This window comes from Erigeron canadensis, chromosome 1 (genome assembly GCF_010389155.1).
Source record: "Erigeron canadensis isolate Cc75 chromosome 1, C_canadensis_v1, whole genome shotgun sequence".
Lineage (NCBI taxonomy): Eukaryota > Viridiplantae > Streptophyta > Magnoliopsida > Asterales > Asteraceae > Erigeron > Erigeron canadensis.
Window position 1 is genome coordinate 43,903,927 of NC_057761.1, and position 18,193 is coordinate 43,922,119.

An 18,193-nucleotide genomic window follows, 5' to 3' on the forward strand; every position below is an offset into this window, starting at 1 on the left:
GCATTGCACTTTTGTCCATAAATTTGGCCTAACTCGGTTGGTGTCACAAGGGCAGAAGGGTTTTTCCAGAGATCCAACCTTTTAGAAATATGAAGAGAAATAGATAAATTTCCCATTCATAATTGCAATAATGTGTTTCCTTGCAGTCTATATCCCTCTCAAAGGCAACATGTTTTTTATCTTGTTTGTTTCTGTAATAGATCTCTCTCTGATCAAGTTTTTGGTTTTAGGAACAGAAAAATGCTGAGAATATATTTAGGGGCTTTATGTCAAGAGTGGAAATAATTTATATTCATATCAGGTCCCCTGTCGTACAGTTTTATAGACCATGGGCCAAAATACAAATAGGTCCATGTGGTTACGTGATAGCGGCATCAATGAGGTTTCACCCATTGGTATATGGTGCATTATATGACAAGGCTACCCGACATAGGCGGAAACTAGAGGTGCTCAGAGAAGTCAAGTACCAAAACATAAGTTAAACATTCAACATAGCATTAATTTGACAATATTAGTTTCATATACCATACGATAAGATACAGAAACGACATTTTTGCGATATAGAGTGGTGCAGCGGTTGACAAGACCTGGTAGATTGCAATTGCGATTATATACAATACGAATACAATGTATTGACATGATGGAATTACTGCAACTAATTAAGAATGTTATTTTGATCTATCTAGTAACTATTTTACATACAATTTCTCAATTAGAAGCACTCAAAGCCTATTTGTAAACATTGATCAAATCGGGTTGGGCACCACTATTCCCATCTCCAAGCCAGGTCCAACCCGACTATTTTGATCTCTTGCCTAAACTAACATCTAAGCTTAATGGATCCTTGCTATCTTCACTGTACACTCAAATCTAAAATCTAAAACCTTAAGAACCTTTCTACGCCTTCATAACGATCTCCTCAGGAACTCATTCACCAACTTTGAAAATGGCGAGGAACTGTCACTTTGCAATCGTGCAGGAGAATCATACTCAGCAATTTCCCTTGCATTTCCCATAACTCGATTAGAGGTGAATGTGCAGATTAGGTAATAAGTCAGGTCAATTAAATCTGATCGACCAAAACAACATCCTTGCCTGAATATTTAACTTTTATATAACTTATTAACATGCCAAGTGTGATTACAAAATTATATGATCATTTCAGGAAACTCCAAATATTGAATAAAACAATTGAGGTGTTAGCTTTATAAAACTTCACCAACTTTGACCCATTCGAACGACCTGTTAAATGTATAAACATAACATTGTCCAACCCATTACACACATCATTGGAATTCAGCCCTTTTTGTGGTTTAAATGACAATAAAAAGAATTAACATTGTTACCTTGATCAAGAACAAGAATAAGATCGCTGTCAACAATGGTGGGTAATCGATGAGCTATGGTTATAACAGTACATCTACTTGTTTCTGCTCGTATCGTTTTCTGCATCAGATTATCTGTTTCTGTATCAATGGAAGCAGTTGCCTCATCTAGCACTAGTATTTTTCGTTTTTGTAGCAAGGCCCTTGCTAAGCACACAGAGTTGCCGTTGTCCAACACTCCAATTTTCACCATCTTCAGCAACTACAAAGGTTTCTTTAAAAATTTAGTGACTTGAAAATTTCAATATATTTCAATATCAATTGACTGAATTTGGTTATGGCCAGGGCAAAACCAGTAAAATGAATAAAACAAGAAAAAACAATTCAAACTAGTTAAATGGGTCAAACGGGTCATAGGTCGCCCAAACTGTATTTTTAACAGATAAAAGCTCATAAATCATTTCAATCATAGAGCTAAATAATTGTTGAAAAAATTGATTTTGATAAGCATATTTGACACACTAATTATTTACAAGAAACACATTGAAGGTTAGGACAAAACATATTTTGGTCCCACCCGATCTGTTTAACAAATGCAAAAACCTTTCCTGTTATGACCCATTACACAACCCTTCCAACTTGCTCATTCTGCCATCAGGGTACTGAAAATGATTTTCAGAATAACTCCCCAAAACTGTATGGCACAACTTACCTGGTGTATCAAGAAGTCTCTTATCCTGCTTTACTATATCCGCTAGCCGACACTTGTTTAGTACCTCCCAAATTTCTTTATCTGAATGCTGTTCTAGAGAATCAAGGTTAGTTGGATATTGTGGTATGATCCCTAATATGGACCTCGAATCATGTAGTCCGACTTTCGAAATATCAAGCCCATCGATCAAGATTTGACCACTTGTTGGTTCAACCACCCTAAAGAGAGCCTGGATCAGGGTCGACTTCCCGCAACCCCGATTTTCTTTTGAACCGGAAAAGTACAAGTTATTACTCTCAAATCTGTTGGAAGAGCTGGATGGTATTGAACATGTAGATCTTTAAGCTCGATTTGTCCTCTTGTCGGCCAGTTAGGGTCGGGTTTGTGATCTTCAATGACTTCAGGGATTTGTAAAATTTTAGAAAAAGGTGGGTCAGCCCGACTAGACCTGCAAATAGAAATTACTTGTTTCAACCCTGCCCTATTTGACCCGTTACACAGCACAGTCACTCTGCGGCTACATCTAACCAAAACGAGGAATACAAAGTGTAAAGAATCTTACCAGGGTCGATGGTATTAGAACACCTAAACATACATAATCACGAGGACGCGCAACGGAAGAAATCGAAACATATATGCAATCAAATTAATTAACAAAGACTAGAATTGAGTCGTGTACCTTATGCAAGCTCTAATGAAGATAATAATAATAAGATTATTATTAATGCTTAGGGTTTAAAACAAAACCCCTCTACGATCGCACACTAGACACCCCGAATAACGTATGCTAGTACCCAATCACAAACCAAACAAACCTTTGCTTGAACCTTAAACTTCAAAGTCGAAATACCCTAATGAAAGGGAATTTCGGCCACTTCAAAGAGAAAGGAAGAAAAGGAGAGAAAGCTTATGTGAAAAAGTGTGTGTAACAACCAACAAAACCTAGAATTAAGCCCTTTATTTATATGGGATAATTAGGTTTAAACAATCTTGGAAAACAAGTTAGAATCAAAGCTTACAAAGCCCTATTCCAATCGCCCCCCCCTTTGATTTTTAGGGTCCAATTTCATTTTCCATTTTTCACATTTTTAATCCTCCTCTTTAATTAATTAAATACAACTAACCCTTTAATTATGTTTAATTAATCATTTCGTGATCAAACTAATTAATATATTACTTTGATATATCAATTAATATTATCGAGTTACCGTGTCATTTCGTGTGACCCCGTAGGCTTAAATTATTCCCGGACATGCGATTTATAATAAAATGATCACACTCCAACAGCTCCCACTTGAGCATGTTATTATAAAGGCAATAACATTGGTTGGCGTCTAGCAACACTCCAATGCTCCCGGAAATATTTAAGAATAGATTCTTAAATTGCCAAATTGAAATGATTTAGTCTTTAATATCCCTTTGTTCAGATACCCTTGTTAATTATGAATATGGATCAATATCATTTCATAATTTAACGATTATATTTCTCATTTCTATAATTAATTAAGATTACCAAATTAGTCAAGACAACTTCTTGAGTTCATTTGGGTGTGGCCACACAAACATCTTCAATTAATTAATGAGGGCGCCAAATGGTATCATACTTTAGTTGCAAATTGAAGGAACAAATCATGTATTGACTACAAGTGTCTGGCCATGTCGTTTCTTGATATTTCTGAAAATAGCCCTTTATTACTGCCTTGTTCAGGATAGTTAGGAACTATATCAAAAAATGCAATCCACACATGCATAACTCAGTTGTATCTCAAGTCAAAGGATAAATAAAGTAACCATTTCACGAATTTCATTTAATGACGCCGATCCATAAAATGATAATTCGTTTTGTGGGGTAAGTACAATATTCACTTTTTGAATATCATGTGAGTTTGGTACGATCCACTATATTCAAAATATTCCGTAAAATCTTTTCACCAATCTCTCACAATTGTCTTACTTTAATTATATTCCCATATAATTAATAGACAATGGACGTTTAGAATATTCAACTAATATTCATGGATTTAAACATGCAAATATAGGATACAATTATTATAAAAATGAAACCACTTATACCGCGTATAAAAGTTCATTTATTGAAAATAATAATTGTTTAACATCCCATTATCCAAATACCAATTACAGATTTACATGATATAACTTAGCAATAACCTATGCCCACGGCATACTTATTGACCTTTCCTTTTGACAATGCCTTCATAAAAAAGACCCGCTAAGTTATAATATGTATGAACTTTGAGTAATTTTGTTTCACACAATTCGCTTTGCTCACGAACGTAGTGATATCTTCCCAGGTAATGTCTGACACCTTTCTGAACCCCAGGTTCATTGGCAATGATAATTGCTCCCGAATTATCACAGTACAGTTCCATAGGTGTGTTATTTGAGGATTATCATATAAATCCAAAAATAAACTTTCTAATCCAGACAACCTTCATATCATCTTCTCTGAGACGACAATGTACTCAGACTCTGTCACATCCATAGCAACTGTGGTTTCCTTTTAGCTTAAAGCATTCCATCGTGTCTTCATCTAAAATGAAGATGTATCCCGACTGATATTTTTGAAACATCTTCATCAGTCATGAAATCCAACATCACAAATTCTATTACCATTTGAATTTTGATCAGGATTTCAACCATACACCAAGAAAAATTCTTTAGTAGCCCGCATGTACTTAAGAATACTTTTCACAACACTTCACTGATCCACTCCGGGATTTTGCTGATATCGGCTAACAATATTTTGAGCGAAACACAACTTCAGGTCTAGTGCATCTTACCGCATATATGATAGATCCCACAGCCGAAGCATAAGGAACTCTTTGCACACGCTCCACCTTTTCAGGTGTAGAAGCACCGTTCTTACTAGATAAATTAAGTCCTTCTAGCATAGGCAAATTCCCGCACTTAGAATTTTCCATCTTGAATCTCTTCAAGATCTTATCTATATATGCACTTTGACCTAATCCAATCAACCGTTTACTTCTATCTCTATAGATTTAAATTCCAAGTATGAATGCTGCTTCACCCAAGTCTTTCATAGCAAAACACTTTCCAAGATAAGATTTAACGTCTTTCAACATTGGAATGTGATTTCCTATTATCAATATGTCATCGACATACAAGACAAGGAAAGTAACATTACTCCCACTAGCTTTGCGATATACACATGGCTCATCAGGATTCTGAACAAAATCAAACTTTTTGATCTCTTCATCAAACCTTTTATTCCAACTCCTTGATGCTTGCTTCAATCCATAAATGGACCTTTGCATACTTTGTCGAAATTTTTTTGGATCGACAAAACCTTTTGGTCGTACCATATAGACTTCCTTGTCTATAAAACCATTTAAGAACGGTTTTGACATCCATTTGCCATATCTCATAGTCATAGTACGTTGCTATGGCTAAGATGATCCTAATAGCTCTGATGTCAGCAACGGGAGAAAAGGTTTCCTCATAATCAACTCCAAAGAGTTGAGTATAACCTTTCGCCACAAGACAAGCTTTATAGGTGTGTACATTTCCATCCATGTCGGTCTTCTTCTTGAAGATCCACTTACACCCAACGGTTCTACCATTTAGTGGAAGATTAACCAAGCTCCATACTTGATTTTCTTTCATGGATTTCATTTCCACATTCGCAGCTTCGAGCCATTTGTCAGATTCTGGATCTGATAATGCAACATTGAAATTAGGAGGTTCATTCAAATCTCCTACTACGTGTTCTTTAGACTCAATCATAAGATTTAATCTATCACGAGCACGTATTGTCCTTGAGGACCTACGAATTGGAATCGTTTCATCTTCAAATTAAAGTTCATCTAGAGATTCACCTCTTTGAACATTTTCCCCTCTAAGTTGAAGATTTCTAGTGCTTTCAGAAGTTTGACACATCTTCTTGAGCCTCATCAAGTTCAACAATCCTCCCACTGTCTTCTTGACATATGAGTTACCTTTCAAGGAACTCAACAAATCAAAAAAAAAAAAATACTTTGACAGTGTTTCTAGTAGGAAAGTAGAAGTAGTAACCCATCGTTTCCTTTGGGTGTCCTCCAAAGATGCACTTGACAGATCTGGATTCAAGTTTGTCAGGCATGTCTCGTTTCACGAGTGCCTCACATCCCCAGACCTTTAAGTAAGACAACTTAGGAACACTTTCCATGCCACAATTCATGCGGTGTTTTGTCAACCTTCTTGGTTGGAACCATATTGAGAATGCATGCAGCAATCTCTAGAGCATAATCCCAAAATGAAATGGGAGAGTCTTAAGGTTCATCGTTTATCTTACCATGTTCAACAAGGTTCGATTTCTCCTTTCACATAAATGTGAATTTTGGTTACGTGAAGTGCAATTTCTTGGGCATGTGGTTAGTCAAGAAGGCATTAAAGTTGATCCGGCAAAAATTAGTGCCATCATGAAATGGGAATCTCCTAAATCCCCGACGGAAATTCGAAGTTTTCTTGGTTTAGCGGGGTATTATCGTCGTTTTATTCAAGATTTTTCCAAGATTGCCTCGCCTCTTACCAAATTAACTCGGAAAAATGAAAAGTTTGAATGGAAAAGTGAGCAAGAAAGTGCATTTCAAACTTTAAAAGAAAAATTGAGTCAAGCTCCCATTCTTACTTTACCGGATGGAATTGAAGATTTTGTGGTATATTGTGATGCTTCATTTAATGGTCTTGGGTGTGTTCTCATGCAAAGAGGGCGAGTCATAGCTTATGCATCAAGACAATTAAAAATTCATGAGAAGTCTTATCCCGTTCATGATTTGGAGCTTGCGTTGGTTGTTTTTGCATTAAACATTTGGCGTCATTATTTGTATGGCGTTAAATTTTCCATTTATTCCGATCATAAGAGCCTTAAATATTTCTTTGAACAACGTGATCTAAATAACCGTCAACGGAGGTGGTTAGATTTGTTAAAGGACTATGATTGTGAAATTTTATATCATCCCGGAAAGGCTAACGTGGTAGCCGATGCTTTGAGTAGAAAAAGTTCTCATTTTTCAATTCGTGTTTCACCTTTGTGGGTAATGATTACCAATGACTTCATGGAGCGTATAAAAGAAGCACAAGAAGAAGCATTACAACATGACCCTAAAAAAGAGAGAATTAAAGGGCAATTAGAATATTTCTCTAAAGATTCTCGTGGTCTCATGACTTGTTATGGAAGAATTTGGATTCCATTTTCATGTACTTTAAAAGAAACTCTTCTTGATGAAGCACATAAGTCCAAATATTCCATTCATCCCGGTGCAACGAAAATGTATCATGATTTGAAAGTTGATTATTGGTGGTTGGGTATGAAACGATATATAGACAAGTATATGGAAAGATGTTTGACTTGTTTGCAAGTTAAAGCGGAACATCAAAAACCATATGGGAAGCTCCAACCACTTGACATTCCTCAATGGAAATGGGAACACTTGACTATGGATTTTATCACCAAACTTCCCAATACTCCTAAGCATCAATTTGATGCTATATGGGTAATTGTGGATCGATTGACAAAAAGTGCTTTATTTTTACCCATTCGTGAGTCATCATCTTCCGAAGTGCTAGCCGATATATATGTAAAGGAAGTTGTAGCCCGGCATGGCATTCCTATCTCTCAGATAGAGATACAAGATTCACTTCTCATTTTTGGAAGAAATTTCATGAAGATATGGGTACTAAGTTATATTTTAGCATCGCATATCATCCTCAAACGGACGGGCAAAGTGAAAGAACCATTCAAACATTAGAGGACATGTTGCGTGCATGTATTATTGATTTTGGAGGATCAAGGGATGTGCATTTACCTTTAGCCGAATTCTCGTATAATAATAGTTACCATGCTAGCATAAAAATGCCTCCTTATGAAATGCTATATGGTAGAAGATGTCGAACTCCCATTTGTTGGGGAGAAGTAGGACAACGAGAATTAGGTGGAACCGATGTAGTGCTTGAAACTACTCAAAGGATAGATGAAATTCGTGAAAAACTCAAGGCCGCTCAAGATAGACAAAAATCATATGCCGATGTTAGGAGAAGACCTATTGAATTCGCGGTTGGTGATCAAGTCATGTTAAAGGTATCTCAATGGAAGGGTTTGCTAAGATTTTGTAAACGTGGAAAATTAAGTCCACGGTTTATAGGCCCATTTCGAATTATAGCCCGAGTTGGTAAATTAGCATACCAATTGGAGTTACCGGAAGAATTATCCCAAATTCATAATACTTTTCATGTGTCTCAACTCCGAAAATGTCTTATTGATGATGCAACATGTGTTCCTTTGCATGAAATAGAATTAGACAAGAAGTTAACTTATGTGGAGGAACTGGTTGCTATTGTGGAAGAAGAGTTGAGGAAAGTAAATAATAAGACGGTACGGACTTTTAAGGTACAATGGAAACACCATAAGAGCTCGGAGTATACTTGGGAAACCGAGCATGACATGTTGGTGTATTACCCGTCTTTACATATGACTTGGATCACGGGGACATGATCGATTCAAAGTGGGGGAGATTTGTAACACCCCACTATTTTTAAGGTAGTAGAAAATTAACCCTTTTTGTAGTTTTAACATTTAATAAATTTCTTAGTATTTTATTTTAAGATAAGGGGTTAATTTAGTTGGAACTTTAGTGGCTAGTGGGTATAATACCCCTAAAAATTTGAAGAAAACGTGGCTAGTAAGAGGAATAGCCAGCCAACTTTCATCTTATGAATTTCAATCTTATTCTTTTCTTCTAAATCCTTCCAATACTTCTCTTCCATATTCAATTCAAGTAAATCAAAAATTTCTTTTGTAATCAACTCAAAATTTATCAAAGGATTATGCTAGGGAAATAACAATAACAATAATAGTTACTAATAATCTTCAAGAAGCAAAAATCTAAAGTTAGGGTTTTGCATCTTTGGTGGTGGTGGCCGAATTCTTCAAGAAAAAGGGGAAGGAAATTAGATTTCAATTATATTATTGTCCTTGGAGGTAAGTAATCCTTATTAATTATTAAATTATAATTTAAGGTTTTATTGTTGAAAATTAGGGTTCTTGGTTATTGAATTTGGGAATTTTTGATGAACCCTAATGGAAATCAAAAAGAAGGAAGTTGGGATTATTGAAAATTAAATTCTTATGGTAAAACCCCATAGTTGGAACTTCATAAATTGGTGTTTGGCTAGAAAATGAATAAAGAAGTCATATTATGATAATTATAATGAAAAGTTGGTATAGCTAAACACTATAGTGATTTAGTTCATGATGAACTTAGTAAATGGTTGTAGAAGAAATGGGTTTATAAACTCATAGTATATGATTAATGTTGTGTAGGTGGCGGAGAATATAACATTGAGCATAGTAATCAAGTAGAATCTATTAGCCAAAAATCAAGGTGAGTACATATGTTTGTGTTTATATTTGTGTTATGGAGTTCATAGATGAGTAATCACTATGACACTAATTGTGTATGAATTGTGTAAGACTAGTAGATAATGTATCTACTAGCACATTTTGTATGAAAGACTAGTAGATGATGTACCTACTAGCATATGATGATTTAAAGTAAGTCTAGTAGATGATGAGATACCTACTAGCATATGTCCTTGGCCAAGTAAGAAAAGATATGATCATGTTTTGTTTATAGTTGTTGCTTTGAATTATAATTGAATGACTTAATTTGTTATATATTTTGATTATGGTATAATTATTATTGGTTATACCCATATGTATTCACTAAGCCTTTGCTTACTTTTAGTTGTGATTCCTTTTTATAGGTGAAGCTGGTGATAGTGGGAAGAAGAAAGTGTATTAGAAGACTTGCTTGAGGTAGTTGCACTTGAAGTGCATTCTTTTGAACTCTTGGGGTTAGATATGTCTTTCATGAGCTCTTGAACACGCCAACCTGCCCGAGTCATATTTTGTGTAGTAACTATGTTGTTATTTTGGGTCGTTACGTGTCTAAGTGTCTTTCATGTGCATTCGCGTCGTTTAACTTGTGTCATAGTTATAAATGTTATATTTTATGTATTGGAAATGTTTTGTGTAATGGTTTGAAGAAATGATTATGATATGTAAGTATAAAGTGTAGAAACTAGTCATTCGGGTCAATGGCCCGTTTGATAGTATTTTGGGTCGAAAGAGGGTTGGTCAAATTTTATATGTTCATTATGTTTATGTCTTAAAATGTTCAGGTTTGTGAAGTTTGGAATGAGTTTTTGGTTATGAAATGGCTTAGAAGTGTCAAAATGTCAAAAATCTTATGTGCAGGCCTGACCATAAATTTACGGCCCGAGCCATAAATTTACGGTCCCTTATAAAATTTTCGTATGTCAAACAGGAGCAAAATAATCTAGGAGCGAATTACGGTGGTTTTTTACGGCTAGTTATAAATTTGGGCATAAATTTACGGTTGCTTTTTACGGTCAGTTATAATTTAGGCCGTAATTTTACGGCTATCAGCCATAAATTTACGGCCATCTGACTTAAATTTTACGGGCAGTTATAATTTTTCACGTGTTCTTCGTTTTGAGTTCGGGTCTTATTGTGTGTCCTTTATATATGTCTAGAATGTTTTTAATATCCTTAAAAGAGTATATAAATGATATACTTGGGTTGTTATTTTGTAAATGATACTTGAGTTTTTATTATATGAAAGATATTAGAGTATATATATATAAAAAAAAAAAGTCATAATTTTTGGGGCGTTTCAGTTGTCTTCATGAAAATTTTGACCAATTTAAATTGAATTTATGTTTGTACACACTTCATGTTTAATTCTTCAAATCTTTACAACTTTACTTTGTATTAATGTTTAATATCTTTTGTTTAGTTGACATTATTACTAAAATAATATCAATCGTCTATGTTAAAGACATATATTTATTCATTTTAACTTTGTATTTACTATATATAGTTTGATGAATCAATGATAAATAAAATATAAACATGCAATGCACTGGAGTATAACATTTTTAAATTTGACCTTAATAAAAAGGACATGTCTTAATGTTTTATGACCAAATGACTGACTAATTTATTATTTGTCTCGGTTGACATTGTAACGGAAAACTTCAATCATTATGAACATACTTATGATGAGCTTAATCAGGTTTTTACACTTGAACTTATATAAATGTCTATTTTACAATGTAACCATTTATCTTAAGTTCCACGATTTTTTTTATTGTATACAATTTCCGAAGAATCAATATAACAAGTTAAAAATGTGCAACGCACGGGGTCTAATCTAGTACATAAATATAACTATTTATGCACAATTGCACGCAACATTAGCAAGACCCAACCAAAAAAAAAAATCTAATTTTTAATTACCGTAACTAAATAAGTTAACACACCTAATTTACAAGTACCTTATTAATATTCTTATTAATTTAATAAAGCTTCATTCTTAATTTGTGATTGCTTCGTTAAATAGATACGATACAATTTTATTATTATATATGGTTCTAAGCTTCTAATTTCCTTTTTATGATTATAAACCAGTCAATTGTATTGCGAAGGGAATGATAGATCACCTTTATTTTATTTTTTTTGTAAAATATAACTAAAACGAAGAAAAATTGGAATCGTTTTACTAGTAAGAATGTCACAGGCCGGCTAAGCATGTAAGGCAGTAAGCAAACGGGAAATGGAAAGATGTCAAGTGGTTTATCAATACCTGTATTTTGTGAATAGATAGACGGATTGTCTTTCATGTCATTCATACATCAACTTTATACCGAATAGTTCAGTATCCATCCACCCATTCAAGATCTAAAATGTTGCATGATAACATTAACAATTCTGTCACCGACGCCAAAAACACAGATCAATACAAAGGAATTCCTACGGCTTTCTCCAGTTTGATAACTGATTGTCTTTTGCTCCCATTTTCTTGAATGCCATATAAAGAGGATTGAGGCAGGAAAACAAATCATCCTGGTACATGACTGAGCAATTCTTCCTGGCAAATGCCACCCTTACGATCTCACGTGCACCATTACGGAAATGTATTGCAATAAAATCCTCAAAGTTCTGGCATGCATCATTCCACAACATCTCATTATATTTAAACATGCTAAAATAGTAGAAAGGAAAAACAAAAACTGTATCTTACCTTGGGTGGTTTGTTCATTATGTATACCATTGTTTTGAGTGATTTGATGTGGGTATTTTCATTGTAGAGGCGCGAAGACTGTTCTCCGAATGGTGAGCCTTGCGTAATTGCATATGTGAAATCATTGAATAGAGGATTTGCGTTTAAAATCCAATTCTGTATGGAGACCAAAAGTTGGAGCATTGTCGAAGTGCCATGCACCCACATCGGTTCCTGGCCACCACTTGTATTTGGAAGGTTGAAACGAACATGACCACATTTGTACAGATTTGGATTGATACCAAGACCACCAGAATCATAGTGTACAAGCTGAAACAAAAAATATAAAAAAAATTCATTGAACAAGTTACAAGTTAAAGCTAACTGGCATACATGCATGTGGTATGTATACACACACACACACACATTTAGGGGTTAAGATAGTTATTAGACCACTAAACCAAACAACTAAACACCTAGTTATTATACCACCCCAAGACCGTCGGTTACTATTTTTTAGTTTAAGAATCATGCACGGCCTCATTCAGTGATTACTGTTACTATCATTTATGATAATTACAATCACAGCAATACGAAAAAGACAACATGTTTTGAATTGTAAAGAAGTTGGTGTATCCATTTCTATGAAAACCAATTGTAACCCCACACCTCTGTTTTTACAGTATTTGTTCCATTAAATGAGTATAAGATTCCACTTCAATTTCTGTCAAACAGACTAGATTAACATTCAAAAGCAAAATGCTGCATACAAAGCTTTGGATTTGCTAGTTATGAGATCGCCTTTTTATATAACTCAAGTATAGGCTGTTTATGTTTAGATGGTGCAGTCACTTAGTTACCTGTTGGTGCAGGGAATTTATCCCATACACACACATACACATACATATATATAAATATAATACAAGTAGATAGAAAAAAGACGAGAATTACATACTGGAGGGCTATTAGGATAGTCGCTTGGGAAACACACATCAAAGAAGAAAAGACCACCATGGTAAGGAGTCCCCTGCTGTCCGATAACTACAGCTCTCATAAGATCAATCCTCGATTCATAAACCCTCACAGATATAGTCTCTGTAATATAATAGTAGAAACTTGTGTTTACATATATCCCATAAATCGACGAGTAAGCTTGGTTTACATGTGTAGACACAGAACGTACAAAATAAAAAGTTAATAACTATTAGTCACTATATCTAATAACTGGAATACCAGGCAATTGTTACTCAAGCATCCTCCACTCTTCATGTATCTTGTTAGCCCAATCTTTTGGCTGCTGAACCATATCATATGTATGCTTATCAAAGTTATGAAAAGTAACGACAACATATTATTACGAATATTATTAGAGGTATTAGGTGAATGAGCACATGCTTACCTGGTTCACTGTAGAATTTTGTGCTGAAAAAAAATGATCTGAATGGTCCATGACAAACTCAAACTTCTTGAAACTTTTGTACCAGTTCAGAACATCTTCATTATCAAGCCCTGCCGTTGGGCTACTTTCACCATCATCCTGGCTCACTAACACATCTTCCATAGAAAAGATACCAACACGTGACCTACGATTCTCATACAGAACCTTTTTAAATGCTGATTGTGACAAAATCGCACTACCAGAGGTGGGGATAAGAACCTCCTACAGAAACATAGACCATACACAAAGATACACAGGTGAGAAGTGAAATTCTATAACAAGGGTAACAGAGAACTAGAGACGGTTAGATTTCTAACATTTAGTTTCTCTGTATCACTGATATACAAAGGCTGCCCTCTCTCGACCCACATTCCCTCCTTGACCAAAACCTTTCCCACTACAGAACCCCGGTAGGCAAAGATGTTCCATGGCACATAACAATGGTCAGAATCACGACGTATCTCAATGTCCTGCAACTTTTTACATGAAGAGTCTCAGTTAAAACACTTATAAGGTATCCCCTTTTCCTGAAAAGAGGGATATCTGTGAGTGCACGCGTGCTTGCGTGTGTGTAATTTTATCTTACTAAGATTCATCTCCAAAGAGCTACATACATGTATGTTCTATAAACAAAATCAAATGGCCAAGGGGATTGATGAGAATGAAATGCTGTGAAAACACTCATGGTTTAGCTTTTGAGCCAAACTTGATTTAGTCAAATGCAGTTGGATAGCTAGTTAAAACAAGACAGGTCGGGTAGACTCGATACATCATTTGTATATATAACTCGATTGCAAGTTTGCATTCTTAATAAACTTTGGATTACTCTCAACCCAAGACCCAGTTTCCTATGTAGCTGATTATGACACATTGTTAAAGGTAGTGGGTTGATAACGCGCATTTTGGAGACGTCGGAGAACTAAACCTTTAACAATCATGAACACACAAGTGACAAGAATTCAATACTTCGAGTAAATTGAACAAGATGCAGGTTAAAAGAGTTTCAATAACCATGTTTTTAAGATTAAGACATCAAAGGGAAACATAGAGGAGAAAAATTATACCTTCCCCTTTTTGTCCACTACATCATTCAGATCTTCATCAACGACAACCTGATAAATTTCAATGATTAAATAACATGCCAAAACAGAGAAGCAAACTTATGACAGGCACGGCATCCAACTCAATGCAGACAGTCAATTTGTGTAAGTTATAGATGTAAATAGATTGAAATAAAAAGTGCATTCTTTATTGAAGAAAGCGTAAAGTTTATAAGAAGATAAAACGTGAACAAAAAATCACTTTGAGAAACTAACACCTTCCGCTTTTTGATTAGATAAAGGAATTCTTCAGCTTCCTTAGCTCCTATTCTCTTAAATGCATCGATTAGGGACTTGATACATGAAGCCACATCATTCTTGAACACAATTGAGCAGGTATCATTGTTATCAGAAACAAGACAACCAGCTTGCAGACCTTCCATATAAGCTTTACATGTAGTTAGAATATCCCGTACATGCTTGTGAAAGTGCCCAACCACCAAATCCTCAAAGTTCTACATGCATTGAACATCTAATTAGTTTACCACAAAAAGGGTGGCCTAACAAATATTACCAACCTTACCTTGGGTGGTTTGTTGATAGTATACACCATTGTTTTGAGTGATTTTATAATGGTATTCTCATTGTATAGTAGAGATAACCATTCTCCAGCCACTGAGCCTCTAAAACTTGCACTTATTAATCCATTAAAATAAGGCTTTGTATTCATGAGCAGATCCTGTATGTAGACCAGTATTTGGAGCATATTTCTGTGAGGGCCCCACAATCTTTCCGGTCTGCCAGTTGGAGTGTAAAGGTTCAAACAAACTTCACCACACTTTTTCATACTTGGATTTATAGCAAGTCCACCAGAATGATAGCGCACGCGCTGAAATAAAAAGAAACACCTCAATAAATAAGTTAACCTAAATGAGCAAATAGATAATAGAACAGGACAAGGATGACATACAGCGGGGCTATTAGGGTAATCGTCAGGAAATAACACATCAAAGACGAAAACACCGTCTTGATAAGGAGTCCCCTCCGGTCCGATGATTACAGCTCTTAAAAGATCCATCCTCGATAAATAAACCCTCACAAACATAGTCTCTGTGCCAAACAAAAGAAACTAGTGTTTGCATACAACCCCTAAGGTCGCTTTTTAAGTTTGTAATCGTGCTTAAATGATAATTAGTGATTCTAATGAGTTTGGCATACCAGGCAGGTGTTGCTCAAGAATCCTCCACTCTTCCTTAATCGTGTTAGCCCAGTCTGGCTGAAATATATCACATGTAATATGAGTAGGAAACAACAACATCAGCAACAAGTTGAAACAGAAAGTTTTATTAAGTGAACAATACTGTAAATATCCAGTGAAAAGACACAGTTACCTGCTGCATTGAGGAGGAACAGTTTGCTGAAAAGAGATGATCAGAATGGTCCACAACGACATCAAACTTCTTGAAGTTGCCATACCTTTGCAGAACGATATCATCATCAAGAGTTTCCATTATTGGGCTGGTACTGGTAAGGTCAACCAAGACGTCTTCCATTGGATATATACCAGCACATGACCGGCCCTCCACAACTTGCTTATACGTTGACTTAGCGAACTCAGAAGATGTTTGAAATGGGACCATACTTGAAGGGACTAGAGCTTTGATGATAGATTGCCCTGGTAGGAGTTGCACATCATCCCTAACCATGACCTTAAGCACCTTACATCTAAAGGGGGCAGTGACGATGGGCCCGTCATTATTACGGATAAATAAACCATGCAGCGTGTCAACGTACTGCGAACGTTTGTAACAATATAGATAATAGCCGTTACGACTACTAATTATTTTTTCACTCAATCAGCAAGTAGTTTCGCTAATAAAGATGGATAAAAAAGTAAGCAACAAGAGAAATGGGATACCGGCATCATTGTACATGTATAATGTGCATTAAAGATAGAATAATGTTCCCTGGTCTTTGCATCCATCTCAAAGACGACCTGAGCATCATAAATGATATTTTTTTCCTAAAATTAGATAACCTGAGCAGCATAAAATTTAAATTTAAATAATTGCTTAAACACCCTTGATTTCCAATTTTATTTTCCAAGAAAACATTTTTTAATTATTCCCCACATTTTCCATTTTCTGAATTTTAGAACCCTCAAATTATTTTAACTCTCCCCTCAGCCCCAGCCCCACCCCACTAAGTAGATTTGAACATGTTTTATAATATGAAAAATGAAAATACGTTGGTTTCAAAATTTTACTAGTATTTGTTTTCTAGAGATGAAAAGGCCCTTTCATTTTCTAAATTTTAAAAATGAAAGAATTAGAAAATATTTTTCAACACTAAAAGGGCCCATAAGTTTGCTGTTTTCAGTGGAACTTTTTCTTGATCACTTATATATTCAAACAGGTTTATGTTTTTCATTTTCCCAATTTCCCTTATAATAATATTGTTTAGAAAACATCCTCTAGTTTTCTACAACTAAAAACACCTTGAGGTCCCTGCTATAAAAAGTTTCCATCTCATATATTCGTATCAAACAATAAAATAAAACTGGTAAAAAAAAAAAAAGCACAAAATAAGAGATAAAATTATGCCGTTCAAAAAATAAAAATAAAAAAGACTAAATTATACATACATTGTAAGTAAGTGAAGAAGGTGGTGGGTTTTTATTTATCTACCTGAAAAGAAGACAACACGCAGTAACAACCGTATTTGTCGATCCTTTGTTTCTTCCACAAATTCTTTTTAGGGGATGTCTCTACTTCTCTCTGTCTGTCTATAGGGTTAGGAGTATAAATTACTGCCTTGAGCCCTTGAGGAACCAACCAGTGAAAATCCCTAAGAATTAATTATACAATCAAAATTGGAATTTTGGGCATCTAAGTAAAATCCTTGGGCCCATGTGTGTATGGAATAAATTACTGTAATACTTAAGAATTTTGGGCATAGGTAAAACTTATGGGCCCATCTATGTATAGAAAGATTTAAAATCCGAATTATAATTTTTGGACTATATAGTGTAACTTCTTATTCTCATGTTAAAAGCAGCATGGTTGGATCAGTGGTAAACACTCTTGCTTCTGAAGACAGAGATCATGGGTTCGATCCTCATCCCATGCAAAGGTTGGAGGGTCTTTTCTACCATTTAGGTAGAAACTGGAAGCAGCCTCTCTACTTAGGTAGAGGTAAGGTCTGCCTACATCTTAACCTCCCTCATACACCGTCGAGGTATTGGGCTCAAAACCCGCGGAAGGCGGCACTGAGCAGTTACTTACTTTTTTTTATTCTCATGTTTGTCGAGTGTTGTAAAACTCGGCTGAGAATTGAGAATCGGATTCAGGATCGGACCCTCCACGAGTTGGCTTCGGCTGGGTCGGACTAAAAATCGGTCAACATTAAAAACTCGGGTCAATTTTGGTCACATTTAGCTGACTCGGTCAAGACTCCACCGACTCGGGTCAAAACTTTGGTCAATATCTTTTAAATATTTTTTTTAATAAAATTATAAATTATGAAATCTATATATGTCATGGTTGCATCATTGTTTACCGAAGTAGCTCCATTTG

General features: G+C 35.2%; 2 protein-coding genes and 1 pseudogene across 2 annotated transcripts; all 3 read right to left on the bottom strand.

The window, feature by feature from the left end:
* Positions 1-577: 577 nt before the first annotated feature.
* Positions 578-4,540, bottom strand: LOC122593093 (annotated as a pseudogene).
* A 7,172-nt stretch (positions 4,541-11,712) lies between these two features.
* Positions 11,713-13,296, bottom strand: LOC122593118 (probable ubiquitin-conjugating enzyme E2 25; the record flags this gene model as incomplete). Its single annotated transcript, XM_043765479.1, has 3 exons — positions 11,713-12,079; positions 12,162-12,470; positions 13,096-13,296. Coding segments are annotated over 3 exons (699 nt in total), but the record flags the coding sequence as incomplete, so codon positions are not given.
* A 376-nt stretch (positions 13,297-13,672) lies between these two features.
* LOC122593128 (putative ubiquitin-conjugating enzyme E2 38) lies at positions 13,673-15,723 on the bottom strand. The gene is made up of 7 exons (XM_043765490.1): positions 15,589-15,723; positions 15,202-15,507; positions 14,897-15,133; positions 14,643-14,690; positions 13,896-14,054; positions 13,739-13,800; positions 13,673-13,694 (listed from the first exon to the last, which is right to left on the bottom strand). The coding sequence occupies exons 1-7, from the start codon at positions 15,721-15,723 to the stop codon at positions 13,673-13,675; spliced, it is 969 nt and encodes a 322-aa protein (XP_043621425.1).
* Between the last annotated feature and the right edge of the window lie 2,470 nt (positions 15,724-18,193).

Coding starts and splice junctions, on each gene's coding strand:
- LOC122593128 (XM_043765490.1), bottom strand. CDS start 15,723: ATGTTTGTGAGGGTTTATTTATCGAGGATGGATCTTTTAAGAGCTGTA. Junction 15,508..15,588: donor ATTACCCTAATAGCCCCGCT/GTATGTCATCCT, acceptor TTTTTATTTCAG/CGCGTGCGCTATCATTCTGG. Junction 14,055..14,642: donor TAGTGGACAAAAAGGGGAAG/GTATAATTTTTC, acceptor TCATGTAAAAAG/TTGCAGGACATTGAGATACG.